At 36.8% G+C, this 20473-nt stretch overlaps 1 protein-coding gene across 10 annotated transcripts in view; it reads right to left on the minus strand.

Annotated features, from left to right (window-relative positions):
- Positions 1–332: 332 nt before the first annotated feature.
- Positions 333–20473, minus strand: part of ctrip (E3 ubiquitin-protein ligase ctrip) — a 117479-nt gene continuing 97338 nt past the window's right edge. For all 10 annotated transcript variants that reach the window (XM_081769957.1, XM_081769963.1, XM_081769964.1 and 7 more), the window contains 7 exons: positions 19618–19802; positions 17351–17460; positions 13591–13843; positions 11710–11970; positions 8906–9235; positions 4311–4626; positions 333–1217 (listed from right to left, as the gene is read on the minus strand). In XM_081769957.1, coding sequence (XP_081626083.1) covers positions 1021–1217; positions 4311–4626; positions 8906–9235; positions 11710–11970; positions 13591–13843; positions 17351–17460; positions 19618–19802 — 1652 coding nt within the window. In that variant the 3' untranslated portion in view covers positions 333–1020. The remainder of the gene's footprint in view (positions 1218–4310; positions 4627–8905; positions 9236–11709; positions 11971–13590; positions 13844–17350; positions 17461–19617; positions 19803–20473) is intronic.

Genomic DNA, 20473 nt, shown 5'->3' on the forward strand with positions numbered 1-20473 from the left:
CGAATGGAACTGTCGCACTGATGTCTGATGTCTACTAGGTTACAAATTGTGCACTCACACAAAGCATCTTTAACTTATTGACAAATACTACACGATATTTCCTACAAAACCTATAAAATAATTGTTCATAATAATCTGAATTCCATAGAAAATATGTATTACATTTGTAGTGAATCTGCATTGTATTCGTGAAAATTCCAAGTTATTCTGAAATTTATTTCCAACCACGAGACAAACTTCTTTCGACGAATAAAATGGATATTCCTTCTGCTTTCTGCGCATTAAATGGTTTCGAGCTAATACTAGAAACAAAAAGAAAAAGATGTTCTACATACAGGATATATCACAATTCTTTATTAGAAAATCGAGGGATCATAACAGGCACTGCCTTTACTGTACAGTACAGAATACTGGAACCGAACAGAATTACTCGCTCTCTTGCTCTCTCCACTCGACTGTATTTTAAGTCTTCGATTATTTTAATCAGACATATTAACAACGCAATCACAATATTTGTCTAAAAAAAAATTTCGAACCTGTTTCTGTAACATGCTCCTGGAAGCTGCTGTTTTTATTCCCTTCAACTTGTTTACTTTAAAAAAAAAAATGACCATCCAGGCTATTTAGTCACTCACAGGCACACAAACAAAGGATTCTCTATGACAGAATGGGGAAACAATAAAACAGCAGGCCATCACAGTAGCACAATATCCAGTTCTTTTGCTTTGCACTAATATTTTTTTTTTTTTTTTTTTTTGTTTGCACATATTACACATTACACACCTAACTTTCTCAAGAAAAAAGAAGAAAAACTGTTAAACAACAAAACATTTCATTGTTGAAGTTGTTGCAAAGTATTTCACACATTTGCTTCTTCACACATTCCCTTTCCCCCCTCTTCAATCATCCAACAATGCAAGAACGGCATGAAGCAAAATGATGAAAGACTAGTTTCATTTTGTGGATTGTGATCACTTGGCACTCCCTCTCCCCCTCCCCTCCCCAACTGAGGGTGGTGCACTAGGAGAGGTGGAAGGAATGTTGTCCTTCTTTGGCAGCGATATTCAGTTTTTCACGCATCACTTCAATCGACGAATAGTCCGGCAGCTTCAGGTAATTCACACACGTCATTACTGACGGTAAGAAATCATCCGGGTTCATGTTCGGCTCCAGAGTTTTCCTTACGATAGTCAGCGGAGGAGATAAACTTTTAAAGCCTGGAAATAAGAGAGGGAGAAAAATTAACTATTTTGCACTGAACGAATTATAATACTTTATTCGTGATTTTTTTTTTTTTTTAAATCTCTCAACAAATTCGATTAGAGAAATAAAGTTTTAATCGGGCATAGTGTAAGAACCTTTACCGCTACCAACCTAAACACTACAGAATGATTTTTGACAACTATTGCATTATTATTAGTTTAATAATTATATAGTATGTACAGGATGATTCAAAAAAACGGGAATTTTTGAAAATGAACTAATTTCAAGAAAACAAATGTTTAAAAAGATATTTATCCCATTTAAGAGTAAAAATAATGCCATTTTAGAATACAAAGAGTACTTTAATAATGACATCTTGGACGTGAACTCCTTCTCTACACAAACATTCCTGCAGTCTCTTCGTTACATTGTTCATGGTTTGACGTAACATCTCAACTGGAATTTCTGCAATTGCTTCTCGGATTTTGACTTTCAATTCTTCCCTTGTAGCAGGTCGACTAAGGAACACTTTGCTTTTAAGATGATCTCACAAAAAGAAATCACAAGCTGACAAATCAGGGGATCTGAGAACCATTGAATATCACTATTTTTCGAAATTACACGTTCCCCAAACAACTGGCATACAACAGCCATCGATACCCGTGCTGTGTAGGACGCTGATCCATCATGTTGCATCCAAGCTCTGTCAATAATGTGTGGAAATCTCTGTAGTTGTTGCACAACAAAGGTTTCAAGCACGGCGATGTAAAGATTGGATGTCTTTATAATCGCATGGCCATTCTCGTCCTCAAAAAAATAAGGGCCCATCACACCGTATGATGGCATAGCACACCACACAGTTAACTTTGTTGCTGTGCAATAGACACTGGTTTAGCTCCATAGGATTGTCTTGAGCCGAATATCTAAAATTTTAATCGCGAAAGCACATTGCGAACTACCCCAAGCATTCATGATAACTAAATGGCAGGGTGTCGTTGACAAGCTGGCGTACGGTATTCAGTGTTACCAAACGCCCACTGCTGCCAACACAACTTTCAAAATTTCCCGTTTATTGAATCGCCCTGTACATACATGGTCATATCTCCGCATGATTTTCACTTATTGCTCGATATGTTTCAGTTACTTTAAAATGTTATACTAACATTATCAGTTAAGTTAATTAAAATACGCACTCCAAACTCACTGCTATTATATATTTCATTTACGCAAGTTACAAATCCTCTTCAACTTAGCTTGAACATTTCATCACATAGATCATACGCTTAATCAGGAAGAAAAAATTTTAACTTCAAATTAGTTATTATTATTATTATTATTATTATTATTATTATTATTATTATTATTAATAATAATAATAATAATAATAATAATAATAATAATAATAATAATAATAATAATAATAATAATAATATAGTAATAAAGGAGTGGGTCAATTATCTTTAATATTCTACATCACTGTGTGTGTATGAGTGTATATTACCTACACATGCATTGTTTCTTGAACAATTCGTACCGAAAACTTTTAAAAACAACATTCTACATGTTTGATTAATAAATTTTCCGATTTTACCAGGTATAGTAAGTACTTTTTGTTTTTAGTCTGCAACTAAAATACATAACATTCACTAAAAAGAACTACGAATTTTAAGCTTTCTTCTTTTGATTGTGCAAATGCATTATCTTAAAACAATTCACATGTGAACAGCTAGTAATAAATAATATAATTTCATTACACTACGGTTTCTGAAAAAGGCAAGAACAAACCACTGAACGAAGGAATCATTGAGCTGAAAAAAGAGAGACAAAATATGTTAGTCAATATCTTGACTTGAACCGTTTATCAACACATGGACTAATACACTAAATACGCAGATCATCCAGAAAGTAAGTTATGTTGGCCAGAAGCACTCAAGTAAGGGCTTTGACTGTTTCATTGTCATCCCTGTTGAAATGGTTTTCATAAGGAGATACCATATTTTGTATTCCCATATCGAAAACCTATTATAACCGAATGGTAACACATTTGTTCTGACCGCATCGTTATCTTGACAATTGTGACCAGAAAACGAAAGTTTTCAGGAGCAACAACGTATGATACTCAGACAAGATGAGATCTGGCTAATTGGATGGGGAAATCTTTCCCAGGCAAAATCTCTCTGCGCTTCATTGAACTGTCAGATCTATTTCCGTATCACTAAGGCATTCATGGTCTGTTCATCATATACTTCACCAGTTCGATGGGGAATTTCAGTGCTGACACATTCTCTATGTTCAAAAGTCGTATGATATGCGGTCTTCATACGTGGAGAATGTTTCAATTTTCTTTAACATTATCGTAACTCAAAACGAATTGTCTGCACTTCTATCAACTCTAACATCCTCATCTCTGCCTTGCACATGGGTCCAACTACTCGGTGCACATGTGCGGCTCTAGAGCAGCTGCGGCATAAATTGCACGCGAAAGTTTCTAGACGTACAATAATAATAATAATAATAATAATAATCTTTTTCAGTTTAACGTCCTACGTTTATAGCCTTTAGCCTAGAGATGTATGATTAAACCAAGTGAATGATAAATGAAATGAAATGAAATCTTTGAGTTTTACGTCCCACGGTTATGCCGGTTAGGCTAAAGGAGACGGTGATTATGAGTAATGAATGAAATGGTGGAATGAAGAAAGTGGGAGGAAACGGGAGAACCCCGAGAAAACCCACGCACACGGTGTTTGTCCACCACAAAGTTCACTTGGCGAGGCCCAAGTGAATGATGTTGGAAGAATTAATGGAATAGGGATGTGGGAGGAGGGACACGATGCTGTCCACCACAAACTTACTTGGCCAGGAATCGAACCAGGGAACCCACGCACCAGAGGTAAGCGCTCTACCACTGAGCCATTGTGACCCCCCCCCCTAATAATAAATCAATATTATATGTACATGCATATTTTGGACACTAGGTTAATTAATATTTCTAACTACTCGACAATAAACTTAACAAAACAGAAGCATAGATCACAGACAATAAGCTGCCAGTAAATCGGTCTAGCTGGGAGAATGTGATGAATGGTGAACACAAAGTGACTTACCCCCAACGGGCAATCTAGGTGAGCCAGTAACAAACTGCACGAACTGCCGCTGCTCCTCATGATTGTATGTACTTAAGATTTCAAACAAAAAGCGTATAGCACGACTATCTGCAGTGTAACCATGATCCGGACGACAACATTCCATCAGCGTCTTCACGTCCCAACCGGAAGTCTGGGCCGAGCCACAGAACACAGCCTCCAGCTCTTCTGGATAGAACATCTGCAGCTGAGCTAATGGGAACACGAATTCAAAACCTTCTCGTAACGACTCCAATTGACGAGAGACACCTTCCAACAAAAACCAGTGGGTGACCAGCTGAAATGATAAATTTATTTCTATAAATACACAGGAAAAATATAAGAAAAAAAAAAACTGTACCCGTTTGATATTTATAAGATTTTTTTTCAAATCTTCTTCGTAAATATGAACATATTGGGAAGTGTGGAAGCGGAAATTTGTCACGTGTTCAGATACGAATTTTGTCATTAACTATCATACTGCCATTCAAAGACATGATGAGAAAATACTGAAAGGAAAAACAGTGATTATTATAGGTGTGAATGAAATATTCCGGTATATTTCGTGAGATTGGCATACCTTACTAATATATGAACGAAGATTGATTGACGTAAACAGTCTATAGAGAAATATTGATTCTTGAAATAATGGAAGAACTGAGCTTTGCAGTGAAAGTGTAAAAATGAGCCAGAAAGCGAACGTTCTCTCGGCTTTACGTCCAGATGCATTAAACCTCTACACTACCGAGTTCTTCTCCATACCACAAAACATTTTCACTCTTGAAGGTGATTCTCCACCTTAGATCACCTGAGCTATAACCATAACTGAGATTTGTTGGCTTGAGAGAAACCCAGTGACGTATTATACACGGCGTTTCCCATTCCTGCACATTTTTTTCCCCCCAAGGTAAATATGGAAAAGGTCGAAATCGGCTAAATTTTTAAGTTCTGGGTTTCTCAATAAGGAAAAATGCACTTTTGAGACAGATAACAATACAATAACTTGGCTTTCCTGAAAGTGGTGTAGAAAATTTTAAGGACTGCCGCAGTTCAAGACATTTCAAATGATGTGGAAGCATTTTGTTCCTTCTTGATTGATATATCCTTCCTCGGGAAACTTATATTCTATACTTGCTATAGTGGCTTTCGGACTATTACCAAGGCCCTAAATTGGGTATTATTAGTTAATGTAAGCCTTTCTCTGAAGTCTTCAAACACTGCTTCTTGTAAAGATAATTACAATTATAGGAGCCCGTTATTCAGAAAAGGTCAATTTCGACTTCCATATATTAACTTATTGACTTATTTTAGTACGTAGAGTCACATCAGAAACGTTGTAACTGGGCGTCTGAAATACTTATACAAAAGAATACTATAATTTGTAATTATACGCAATGAACAAGTTATATCCAACGGAAATAATTAATATTTTTCCCAATTTCTTAAGTATTCTATTCGCATTTCAAAAACTGAAACGAAGAAGGTTAATTATTTCCATCGGAACCCCAGGGTAGTTGTGAAAATTAAATAACAGATGCAGATGGTTACAGATCTGAATAAGGCTGGAGACTGAATAAGGACGTGACCAATTTAAAGTCTAAACACACATCATTAGGAAGGGCTGCAATACGGCTTTAATCTTCAGTCTTTCAAAACAATTCCACCACACACACAATATGCACTTCCAGATTCTTCGAAGATAAAAGTTTTACGTCCCACGGTTATGCCGGCTAGGGTAGAAGAGACGGTGATGATGAGAAATTTTCCGAGATGGTGGAATGGAGTTGGAGGAAACGGAAGAACCCCGAGAAAACCCAAGCACATGATGTTTGTCCACCACAAAGTTCACTTGGCGCGACCTCGGATCGAATCAAGGACCACATGCACCAGAGGTGAACGCTCTACCACTGAGCCACCGCGGTCCCTCTTCAAAAATGGACGTTGAACCAACTCTTCCGCGTTTCCTCCGAGCTGGGCGACTCATCAGTATCCTTCTCTTTGAAAACCACCACCTTTTTAGCTTCAACAGTGCTATCGACCGAGGGCTGAACTGTGGAGAGGATGTTCCACCGCCGGTCATCCAGTATATGCCGTATGATCGGTGTTGATTGGACTGATGTGCTTCACAACTACCCTGGCACTGAAGAAGACAGCACTGTTCTCTTCTTCACAGATCGTGAATTTCAAAAAACGGGCGTGGTTTCATCTTCATACATTTAGTATTCGTTCTAGGTTTTAGTGGGAACATCCCCTGTCTTCATGCTCTTAAGATAGCATGATATTCCATTTTCAAACTCCTTGAGTATATCTCGTGGTACCATGGAATACGACATGCAAGGACGTACGCAGGGGGTGGGTCCGGACCTCCCCCCCCCCCCCGAAATTTCGACTTTTGTGTAAATTTAGTCTAATTTTAGGAATTTTAATATAAAATACCCTCATATTGAATTTGGACTTCTTCCGAAATAAATTTCTGCGTACGCTACTGACGACATGCCACCTGCTTGTCAGATAAGGCAGGGCGTGTTCAAAGGGAGAATAGTCATGCTGAATAGCATGAATTGCCGATGAGAGAAAATTCAAATATATATTCTGGCTACAGATCACACACACCTTTAGATCTCGAGGATCATCTTGGCAGAACCCGATATTCTCTTTAACAGAGAAGTTGGGGGTTTTGACGGAGCATCTTTGAGGATGGAATTCCTTCTCTGGAATTCCCGATACCACCTAAATATGATAGTACGAAGAGAACAATCATCCCCCAGTACAGGAATAATTTCCTCCTCCACACATTGATCAGAATTCAAAAGCGTGTGCAAAGCTTTTGCTTAAACTTGCTCAGTATTCCCTTTTCCACCAGAATGACATTGCGAGCAGTTCTCAATGTCACAGATCAGAACGAGCTAACACCCACAGTCCGTCGTGCTAGCAAGTTAGAACATGCCTCAACACGGGTGACTTCTTGCAACGCACGACCGTAAGTTCTCCATTAATATCAGAGAGAAGGGTGTGGTGGGCTAAGGACCACTAAAAATTCACTGAAAAAAAAACTTGCGGTTAATGTGAAATAGTATAGAAAGGCCTGCTATGAACGAGTAGTAACAACAGAAGATGACACAGTGTAGATTTTAAAAGAGTAGGGAGAGAATAAATAAATAAATAAATAAATAAATAAATAATAATGAAAACATTACAAACCGGTTTCCCAAGACTTGACTTTTAATATACTTGGTTTGAAAAAATAGGTCAATACTATCCGTACGAGAACATTTTTTTTTCTCCACACCTAGGACGTCATGTTTGTTAATGACAACATAATGATCTTGACGGTCAAAGCAAGTTGTTCATTGCTCTACCAATGCGAATATTCCATCGAGGAAAAACTTGAAGAACACAATTATTAAGCCACATGTTGTCACGACATTACATACTGCCTGTTCTATTTGGATGTGTGTTCCTCCATACTGGACAAGGAGGCCTTGTAGGGTCGGTGTTTAGTATCTTCCAGCTGTAACGCTGCAGACAGTCCTTGCTAATGGGTGCCACGTATGGAGGAGTATTATTACGCGAAAGAATGACACTGTTCCACAGTAGTCTCTGTCGCTTCCTTTGCATGGCATGCTGCAATGTAGTGCGATGTAGTAATATCTATTATCTTTTAAAGTTTCGTTACGTTCCAAGATGTCGATGACCAGTACACTTCTATAGTCCTAGGAGACTGTGACAATGATTCTGCTCTTCAACTTCTTGGAAGGAGGAGACGATAGATGTTTCCATGCAAGTGAGAAGCAGTAACTGCTTGGGTTCATGAAGTGAACTATTATCTCTTCATCCAGGATTATGAGTTTCTAGAACTAATCCTCCTCCACATGATAACGCTGGAGATGGGTCAGAGCCCATTTGCATGGCTTTTTGGTCTTCGGATAGCAATTTCGGCAACCATGTTGAGCACACCTTTTTCCAGTAGTCCAATGCCTCATACATTATACAAAAATGTTTACTTGTTTGACCACATTCCGCACTGTGATTGTTCGACACTCCTTGATCAGTCCCGCACGAACTACACACATCCTTAACGGGCATCACTGTATTTGCATACATCAACTACAATTGTTGATGGATTTCAGCGGGCCTGTTGCTTTGGCAATGAAGAAATCGGATGTTCTTTGTTCAAGTTACCAATAATGAGGTCATTTTGACACTGCCCCCTCCCCCCCGAATAAAGGACAGGTGGCGCTACGATACGCTGTGGTCGTGGTGTCATGTAGTCCCTTCAACACATAAATAACAAACGGAATAAATATGGATCTTCAAAACCCATGGCGAGCTCAAATTACCTTATGTTAAAAACAAACCGAGGTGAAATTACACTGAATTTGAATGTTACAATCTGCGACGTAGAATACCACCTTCGAAAGTGCTCGGTTGGTCCGGTGAAGCACTGGCTAGTGTAGTAAAATATATTTAGACTATATTTCAAACATTACACATTACTCCAGTTTGCATATTACACCAGTAATGCCAGTCAATAAATTTAACTGAATACTTCAATAATTCAAAAAATAAATTTTTACCTTTATATACTGATCCAAGTTATGAATGGTAACATTAATATCCTTGCCGCCACGTCGTAATTCAATGTTTGAAAAGCCGGGAAGAGTGAAATCAAGACCTAGATCAGCGACGGAACAGCCATCCAGACTTAGCTGATCAATTGCCTCTCGCCGATCCGCTGGGGACAGAGAACTATCTGCTTCCAATTTTTCCTTCTGACGAACGAGATTGCGGAGTTTAGTCAGTGTTCGGTGGACTTCAGGATTCACATGGGCCAGATCACCCAGACCGAGTGAATTCTCTTGACCTAATATCCAACGGTAAAAGGCTAAACTAAAAGGCAAATCCAGCTGAAAGAGAAAATTAACAAAAGTCAATCAACAATATTTTAATGATTCAACTGTAATATTATATAAGTCTGAAATAGCTAAACAGAATACTTATTTTTCTTCCAAATCATTCAAAAAGAGATTACGCAAATGAACGATTAAGTCAGATATTTGACAGCTACTCTATCACTAAAAACAGGCGTTAAAGAAAAACAAGAAAGAAAAATCGACTGTAATTGTTAAAAAATTAATAATAAAGGGACTATTTAATTTGTTTTACATAGTTAATACACGCTGTCCTATGGTATAAATTCTGTTAAGATCCTTTGAATTACTCACGTTCTACAAACTATAAACTTAGTAGGCTTTACTCAAAATATTTGGAGATATCCGTAAATGGGATCAGGAAAAATTGGTTACTCTCTCGACCTAGTGATATTGTATTCAAGCTCGTACGACGTAATCAAATGTTCTTTCCTTATACATATAAATTACTATTTATTTTATAATATTTTGTTCTATAAAACGGGAAAGTGATTAGTGTACTCTGAGGAAGATTTAAAATTATTAATTATGAACACAACAGTTTGGGCCATAACTGCACAATCAATATTTGCTTTCACTTACGTAACAAATTCTTTCAAAATAATATATATATACTCAATAATTAATTTTTATTTCACAAATTGAGTCATATTTGCACACTATTATGCAATAAAACAGTCAACATTAGTGAGGGGTTATTGATTGTTAAACAGTGGGGCGCGGTGGCTCAGTGGTAGAGCGTTCACTTCCGGTGCTTGGGGTCCCTGGATCGATCCCAGCTCGCGCCGTGTGGATTTTGTGGTGGACAAACACCGTGCTCGTGGGTTTTCTCGGGGTTCTCCCGTTTCCTCCCACTTTCTTCATTCCACCATTTCACTCATTCCTTATTATCACCGTTTCCTTTAGACTAACCGGCATAAACGTGGGACGTTAAACTTAAAGATTTCATTTCATTTTTGACTGTTAAACAGTTCGCGCATATATGTAAAATCTTAGTTGCATTCTTAACCAGGATGTCAACTAGATGTTTGCTTTTAAATTCCACGCTTTTTCTAGGTTTTCCAAATCTATTTATATTATTTTCCTTTTTAAGTAAAGAGAAGTTGTTATTGTTAATATCCCCTATCAGAGGGCCAGTTGAGAAAAATGTGCAGTAACTGACAAAAGCAAGCAGAGTTCTCACCTTTAACGAGTGTTTCATATCCTTCGATAATATTAACTTTTTAACGTTTTGTTTTTACTACGCCAGGAACTTATAAAAGGTATTAATTTACATTCTTGGCACATGTTAATTTACGATTACATGTTGCTGCATATTTTTCTTGGATGGGGAATGTCCAGTTATTTAGTTTTTACAAATTTACACATATAAAGATGGAATGGCTAGCAGAACAGAAATAGAGAAGTAACGAATTGTAAAACAAAAATATTCTGGATTCACAAGTAACTTTTTTGGAACCAGCCTAGGCCTGGCCCAAAGGTAACATTCGGAAGTCCTTGAACTGAAAGAAGCAATCCTAGTTACCTAGGTTACTTTAGTACTTTGTCCTTGTATAATAATTGTGTAACAAAAATGTGTTAAGATTGGAGTTGATTACATACAATATAATCCCAGTTTTCCTTGATTTCCAATTTAAGTACAATTTTGTCTGATTGGTCCCTTACTTTTTCGTAACATTTCCTTTTCCAGTATTTCCTTGATTTCTGGATTTGTGCTGCAGCAAAAAATGTTTTCTAACAACCACATAAAATATTGACAGAAACTCTACCTAAAGAAGTTCTATGGGAACTCGGGAAAGGAAAGCGTAAAAAAATAAGAAAAACAAAGAAGTGTCACAAGCAAGTGGAAGCAGTGATAGAGCTCAAGTATCCCCGTGGTGGCCTTCAACATACATACAAAACATAAGCCTTTAAGAGAGGATTTTTCTGTTATATGTAGTGAAAAAGATAACACTGAGAAAAATACAGGTTTGTTGTTAACACGCTTTTCCGAGATTTTCCAGGTACAAAAATGAACTCCAGGTCAGTAGACACCCTGTTAACAGTGGAAAACAAGAGTATTTTTTTCGCTAAATATTTTATACAAAACAATCATGCAAACAAAATGTTATTTGGTTTCCAATATTTTGGAAAGCATGGAACAATGGGTTGAATAGAACTAATTTATACAACCTATATTGCAATTGGCTGCAAGGAACTTGAAATATTATCCTTCGTGTTTGTAAAAGAATAACATTTTCTATAAACATCGTGTAATCTTACATGAACAGAGAGAAATCCACATAAATTTAACACTATATAGTTATCAATATCAGAAGTGGTAAAACTACGGAAAGTGGTATTTGTTCGTTTTAGAAAATTACCTCGTTAAACTACACGAAATGGCTATTAAAGGGTGCATACGCAACAGACTTAAATCATCATGAAATAAAGGGATTTAAAATATTTACCATGCGCGAGTCCATAACAGCTTTGGCCATGAATTTTCCCAAAAATCTGAACTTGCTCTTCACTCGCACCACCTGTGCAACTTTTGTGTTCCGAGCAAGAGGTGCCGCGAACAATCCGACAGGAGAATGAATATATACAGTATCCTCTTGATTCTCGTTGTTTGAGACGCGTTCTCCCAACCAGAGGTCAAGATCAGCCTTCTGAAGCTCACGAGATACTAACGCGTAAAATTCCAACGTTGGTCCAAGCCCTGTGCCCACCTGTAAAACAAAGGAAATTAGAAAAGCATTATAAATAATCCTCGAAAATTTAACAGAGAAGGAAATACGAATACAAGTCTCATGAAAGTAAGCTCATACGGAAATGGGCTCTCAATCCCTGAACATCGAGACCTCAAATATTGTAATGATATAAAGATTCCATACTAGTACTCTAACGTGCTTTTAATTTTCACAATTTTTTATGGCAAATACTAGAAGCGACTTATTTATCAGAAATTAAGATTTTCTGTGAATTGATCCGGGCCTCTTTTTTTTTTTTTTTTTTTTTTTTTTTTTTTTTTTTTTTGTTGTTGTTGTTCTTCAGTAAGTCATAAAAATAATTTACACTAAAAACAGAAAAAAAAAATAAAATTTAAACGAAGACTAATTATAAATACAATTTGTTTAGGATATTGCATAGTTTTTAAAATAGGACTATATCACTTCTCACTTACAGCTCTCAAACTCTACTTCCAAAATATTTGGTTGAAAAACATACCAATTTGAAGTACAAAGTGTGTTCAAAAAATATGGTGAATGTAGTTGCCCAGTACCATCTGTCGATGTTGTATCCATTTCAACTAGTAAGCTCGGTAGCTTAAACCTTTGGTACAGCCAGTGTTGAGTTTGAACGAGTTGTGACATGTTAGTTGGCTTCCACAAGCAAAAGAGTGAGGACATGTTAAAAAGTATTTGTCGCGTGCCAACATTAAGTTTTGTTCTAAGCTTTAAAAAATGCCAAAGAAGCTCAAGAAATGTCAAAATCAAAGTATGGTGATGAAGCGGTGGTACTCAAGACTGTTTACAAGTGGTATGAGCGATTCAAAACCGGCAAGGAGTCGGTTGAAAACGTGCAACGATCGAGACGTCCTTCGACATCAAAAACAGATGAAAACGTACGAAAAATGGCAAAAAATGATTTGCTGAAACAGGCGAATGACTATTCGAGAGCTTTCCGAAGAACTAAACATCTCTTATGAGTACGTGAAAAGAATTTTAACAGACGATTAAATGGGCAGACTGTTTCCTTCATTACCACGAAAACGCGCCGTGGCACACCTTGCTTTTTTTCCGTGAGTTTTTGGTCGAAAAAATATTTCTGTCTGTACATTTGCTGTGCTCTCCAGATATAGCACCATGCAACTTCTGGCTCTTCCCAAAAATTAAAACCGTGCTTAAAGGAAGACGTTTTGACACCATTCCTGACACTGAGAGGGCCACGACAGAGCAGCTGAATGCTCTTCGAAAAGAAGCCTTCCAGAAATGCTTCCAGTCATGGATTCAACGTTGGGATAAGTGCACTGCTAGACAAACACAATACTTTAAAGGAGATTAAATCAAATTCCATGCAAGCTTATTACTTTGTTTCAAATTAAATTATTCACCGTATTTTTTTTTATCACACCTCGTACATTTAAAAGATTTTTTTTTTTCGAAGCGTACGAAATCCAAATAGAGTCACAGATAAAAAGCAAAACCGAGGAACTTATTATCCATTCAATTATAATAACAGCTCTTAAAACACACACACAAAACTGTGAACTTAATTGAAAACCAGATAATATTTACAAAAGTAAAACGTAATCTTCACTCTAATAACTAGGACTCAAATTAACTTACTTCATTTTCATACTGAACCTCCAGCAGAGCACGTGATGATGCAACGTCTTGAATGACTTGCTCGGCCTGCTTTAATATGTCATCCCGAGATATTGTACGTTTTCTTCTATCTAATCGTGGGGTTACTCTTTCCTGACTGTCAGAGCTGGTTAATTCCGGGGTGGAGTCCAGTAAACGCTGAAGGGCTCGATCACGATCAAATGACGTCACATAGAACAGCAACTGCCTTGTTTCAAACGGGAACAAGAATGGGCTGAAAAAGAGAGAAATAAATTGACAACTTACAGCTAATAATGTGTTTTCCCTTCATAGAAAAAAGACCGTGCCTGAAACAAATCTACTTCAACATAAAAAGAATAAGTATTTCCAATATACATTACTACTTCTACTTCTCTCCTCAATCAACGGTTGGTGGTCACTACAAAAGGATTAAATTTTCCGTGTGTTTACAGTACTTGAACAGTGATATGATTGTTCCTTTCTGATTTCATCCTGATACTCTATTCATGGATCTTCCACGTCCCGTTATTCCTTCCAGCGATATATTAACTATACTGAATAGCAAATTAAAATGGACAATCATACTATTATTTCTTTTTCTCTACCGTTGCCAAAATGCATCTGTCTTATGTTCAAGATTCCATTGGAACTATATCCAGTATATAAAATTGAAAGTCATTATGTTTGTGACTTTGTATCTCTTGAACCACCCGACCGATCTCGATCAAATTTTCAACATAGATGAGGTTCGGGCCTTGTTGGGGGAGGGGAAGGTAAGACTCAGGGGAGAGGCGATATTTCAAAATGACCACAATTAACCGATATTAGTGTCGAATCCATAGTTTTCGAGGTTGTTGAGATGAACAATCACACTTCCGATGCTGTTTAAATTCAAATTCAGTCCCGCAACTTGGGGCAGGGAGATATATATAAAAATGACCGATATTAGTGCCGAATCAACAGTTTTCGGCGTCACTGAGATAAACAGTGACATTTCTGATGGCTTTCAAATCCAAACTCAGCCTCTATTCCTCTTTATATCCAAATTGAAACTATTCTCCCCGTGCGAAGAACGGGTATTCTGATAGTTGGAATTAAAATAAAAGAAGGTATTTGGTTTCGTCTATTTTCTTTACACATCTGTGTTAGTTTGCTTCTTTCAATAAGTCTCGAATCCTTCTCCGCTGTTCACGACAGGTGTAGTCTTTTCATAATTATGATCTTGAACGCCTCGAATTTTATTATTCTTGCTTTTTCAAGAGTCCATGTTTCAGATACATACAGAGATACACACTATTTTAATAAATCCTGTCCATGATGCTACCAATATTTTCTTCAATTTTAGTAATCATGTTTTTCTGTGAAATGCCCGATTTTCTCTACTATCACCCCCCCCCTTCCTAAATCTAGTTTCCTGAAACATATTTTTATTTCTCCTCATACGCCAGCAAGTGCTGGTGTTTACACTTGTCTTTTGCGAAAGACTCAGTATAACCTTCCAAAACAGAGCATGAGAACCAAGCCTTTATTGATATTTTTTTTTTTTTTTTTTTTTTTGTAATTCCCGTAATATGTCCTATGGAATAACAGAAATTGTGCTCCTATCGAAATAGAAACCAAATTCATCAGATTAAGAACAACGAAATGAAATCTTTTAAGCTTTACGTTCCACGAATATGCCGGCTAGGCTAAAGGAGACAGTGATTATGAGAAATGAATGAAATGGTAAAAATGGCAGAATGAAGAAGTGGGAGGAAATGGGAAAAACCCGAGAAAATCCACGCACACTGTGTTTGTCCCACAAAGCTCACTTGACGCGAGCTGGAATCGAACCGAAGACTCCATGCACCAGAGATGAACGCTCTACCAATAAGCCATCGCGGCTCATCAGATTAAAAAGTTGGCTATAAAAAGAATCACCTATCACTAGGCACGTACGTAAGAATTTATTTCGGAAGGCAAAATCGAAATTTAATATGAGGATAAACTGAAAAATAACACCTAAAATTAGACTAAATGTACAGAAAAGTAGGGATGGGGTTCGGACACCCTAGGATATACCCTTACTTATGACCCTGCCTATTACCATTATTATACCCTAGCAATTGTCTCCAAACATCATGAAATACACAAGTACAAAAGTTATATTGAGGCGGATTTAATGCTGAATTTTATGAGGTTGTTATACCAGTGGCATCATTTTTTGTTAAAACACTATATCCTTTTTTCAAAAAAGGTTAACATGTTTGAAGCGAAACCGGGACGGAAAATAAGAATTGTACTTACATTGATATGAAACAGATAATATAACCACGCAATATTCAGCCATCATACAATTAAATCTCTCTATTTTGGCCACCATTGGTTCCACAGATATTCGATTAAATGAAAAAAAAGTCATACTGCCATAATTATGTACTTCTCACAGAATTTTGAAAGAGAAAGATAAACCTTAAATTGGAAAATGCTCCTATCAACGAAAAGTCAAAATAATTAACGGATACGTTTTCTTTTTAAGTACAATAGTCTTAAAGAAGACATTCGAAAATAGAATGCTGTGCATTTCTGGTCGCCGTTTATAACCTTGTTTAAGGAAACACGAAAATTCCCTACTTGTGTATATGAAAGACTTCACATTATATAAAAGGAACATTATTTAAGTGAGTAATTATTATTGTAAACTTTAACACGTATATATATATATATATATGAAGACGTGAGGTGGTGTTTATTTATATATTGATTATTTTCCTGATTTGGATATAGTACTACATGTTCATACTGAAATATCAGAAAATGAAATATTAATATTCCGCTCATAACCGACAGGCAGTCTTGTTCAAAAAGGACTGGCCACTTACTCCACTTTGAGTGTACTCATATTCATAGAGAGGTTTGTTCCAAACAAAGATGTATTCTTTATCTCTTTTAGATCTTCGTTGCAAGCGTGACTGCAGTTGAGAGAACAAAACATTTAAATATGGGATGGGCAAGATAAAAAGGCAGAATTGTGTATATAACTAAATAGGTTACACAGGGTAGGGCAGTCGAGGCCTCCTTTTTTAAGATGCGGATGCGCTGGAGTTGTTGAGTTGATTTGGAGTTTAACGTCCCTTTCAGCAGGGAGACTATATCAAACGGGAGTTCCCGCCGGGAATCGAACACGGGTCTCCCACGCCAAAGGCGCGTACGCTGGGGTGAGTAGGCTTTGAATTTGATGTTCTATATACCGGGAAGTTTGATGATAATCCATGCACCACTAAAACTGGTGAACATGGTAAAAGCTACGTACGTACACAACGTGCATCCCACCGACAGTTTCGTCTGACCCTCGTGCTCCTCGTGTCAGTAAAGGTAGTCAGTCATTCCTGGTTAGATTCATAACTAAAAGAACAGGTGGTAATATACGAAATGTTAGGACACCTGAGATTGTGGAGAGGTGACAAGAAGTACTCAAGGTCTATCTGGCCCAAAAGTGGACTATTTTTTTTGTATAGAGTCACATTCGAAAACAACTGAAAAGTTTACTATTTTTTGGCTTGCACACTAACTCCCACTTTTCATTTGCTCTTATCATTTGATGCAATAAATGGGAAAAAATTCCAGTTTGCTTTTACAATCATTTAAAAAAAGGAAGGTTTGACTGTCCCACCCTGTATTTATATAAAAGAAAGTGTACTTCAGTGTTGTCTATAATTCTTCTAGATAAGTAATTTTACATTAAGATGCAATTATTTCAGATGTAATAAATAATACATACCACACTGTAGCTATTTGTTGAAGCCATGATGGTAGATTTCCAGTCATTATCACCAAAGGATCCTGTAACTGTCGACTAGCTTTGGCTGCTACTTTGCTGTTTACAAATTCCTAAAAGAATAAAATATGCTATTATAATCTGGCAGTGTGTCCAGGACTGTACATGAAAATAAACATTTCTTACCTTAATATATCTAAGCAATCCGATTTTTATGTACAGCGATAAGTCATAAATCATCTGTAGACTTGTTTGACGCAACAGAAAAAAGGATATAAGTAACGAGGTTGTTCAAGTAAAATAAACCTACGTAATAGCATATATCAAAGACTGCCCACACCCGAAATCTAATCTCGGAGTTAATCTGGAATGGAAGGTGAGTTGCGAAGACCGAACAGAGAAGGTTTCTGCATTCTGCTATACAAGTTATTATTATTATTATTATTATTATTATTATTATTATTATTATTATTATTATTATTATTTAGTGTTCTACTGGTTTTTTTCACGAACTTAATTACTTGTACAAAATTTCCCAGATCGAATTGAAAACTCCTGTACTAGCCAAGACAATACGAATGTCTTGAATTCTATAGAATAGTGGAAGTTATTAATCAGTTCCTTCTACAAATTCTTATCACACAACCAGTACAATTTATTTTTAATCATTCTGAAGTTAGTTTATCTACGTATACTTTAGTGTTAAAAGTTATTTAACATATCACAGTTTAAGGAAGATTATTATTTTGATTCAACAGAAGTAAGTATCAAGAAGTTTTTGGTTACATAAATTTTTGGAAGAGAAGGGAAATAATTATTAACATTTTTTAAGTCTACTAATCAATCCACATGATTGGTAACAACAGAAATTCATGTCATGTCATTTATGCAGCAGCAAGTTTTCATTTGGATTCAGGATTTAGATTTCTGGGCTTGGGGCATCTATGGCCATTTAGCCCGTCACGTATGAGGGATGACGTCTCTCGGCGAACACACTATCCAGACAAAAGGAAGGAAAGAAGTGGCCTGGGACCTATAATTTAGGTACCACTTCGGCATTTGACTGGTGTGAATAAGGAAAACCTCATTCAGGATGGCTGGCCTGAAAAAGCTTTTACACTTTTTCGACTGAGTGCCCCCACCGGAAAAAGTTTCATTTGGAGTGCCGATGATGGAGCAACGAATACTTCGAAAGTGTATACTTGAGTTTGCTTTTAACGGATGCTTCGTGAAATATTCTTCATTTAATATAGAAAAGTGACAATTCAACAAATCAACTTTTCAGGCGAGTGATTTGGGGATAAATAACACGATTTCTCTCGGGGGACATATGTACCTGCACCTGCGGTGTTATTTTTACACCAAATTTTTTATAGCCTTTAGTATTATTTTCAACATCGTCCCTAAAAAAAGGGTCATTTTCGAATTCTGTAACATTTCTATTAAAAGAGCGATATACTGTAAGCCCTTTCGCTAACTGTCTCGTCAGACACGAAGGGAAGGAAACCAAAAGATTTAAATACAACAGTAGTGAAGCATCCATTTGGGCTCCATACTAGAATGTAGCCATGTGTTAATGTTGCCAGATTGAAAGTGGAGAAAGTAGATAGTTCTTCCTTTACTACATACTCTCTCTCCGCCTTCACCCTAGCATCAGTATCACGTGACTGCATTCCAACGCAGCGCCCACTTGGAACCTACGTACTTCATCTTATAATACTTCCTCCTTCCCCTTCCTATCTGATAAAGTATTTAGCAGAAAAACAATTATACAGTAACTTTTCTTTTACTTAATGTATATGATTTTGCTTTCAGTATTTTTTGGTGAATAATTTATTTTCCATTGCAAGACATCTCCAATGGAAGGTATGATGCTCACGTTGTTAATGAAGTATGATAGTGCTTTTTTTCTAAGGCCAGAAAATTTATCATTAAATGAGATACGAACCAATGTAAAAATTCCCTAACAACTACGAGGCATCGAAATGTATACAATTAATAAAACGGGCGCTAAAGTAGAGTTCAAGGTTAGTATTTCATTATTAATTCATTTTCCATTCTAGCTTCGGGATTCCTTTGTTTTGACGACATCCTCAGCTACAAATAATGGATCCACTTCTAATTGGCTTTCGTAACATTAATATGTCACATTTACTGGAACTGGAACCTTGTAAGTCTCCACTAACAATATCTTTCTCCTGTTAAATACACAATTGACCTTAACCTAGGCAGTGTTCATATTTAGACTGAAATTATTAGAATGTCTTTACCTGTTGATTCAAAATAGGTGCATACTCAGCAACTGAATATAAGGATCCCCAGTAGCGGTTCAATGCATGTAAAACACGAAGCAAGCAGAGAACTTCCAGCGAGGCATCTTGAATTGTCACCGTCTCAGGGAGCTGAGTCTTGAGGAAAGGCTCCAAAGGAGAATGTGCTGCTGGCACCACTCCCTCTGAAATACAAGATACTCACTTTTTCGTTTGATGTTAACTAATAAACTAAAGAACAATGCGGTAAAAATTTCAACTGCGTACAACGAAACTAACACTACTATTTTCTTTCATAGATTTCACTGTCTCTAAGGTATTAGGGTATCTCTCAATACTATTCATCGGAAGCATTATTGGGGCAAGAGAAACTGGGTTTCTATTGATGGTATCGTCCTATATGTACTAAAACCTAAAGAAAATTCAATTTGAAGCTGATACCGGGAATAAAATTCGTTACCTATAGTGAGGTGATCACATTTAATTACCAAATAATACAAGAAAAACAAGAGGCGGCCATTATGATCAACATAAGAACAGGGATACCTGTTTAAATTTTAACGTTCCACGACTATATGCAACAAGACTAAAGAAACGAAGATCATGGGATGGATGATATGGTAGAATAAGAAAAATGGGAGGAAACGCAAGAACTCGAGAAAACCATGCACAGTGTTTGTTCACCCAAAGTTCACATGGCGCAGGCTGAAATCGAAACAGGGACTCCACGCACCAGAGATGAATCCTCTACCACTGAGCCACTGTGGCTCCTTAAAACTGCTCTTCTGTGTACTGAAATATTTAATTATAATCATTAATTTAACCGTCTTAATTTATAGAATAAAGATCATATTTG

The sequence above is a fragment of the Thermobia domestica genome, chromosome 8, assembly GCF_964235325.1.
Source record: "Thermobia domestica chromosome 8, izTheDome1.hap1.1, whole genome shotgun sequence".
NCBI lineage: Eukaryota > Metazoa > Arthropoda > Insecta > Zygentoma > Lepismatidae > Thermobia > Thermobia domestica.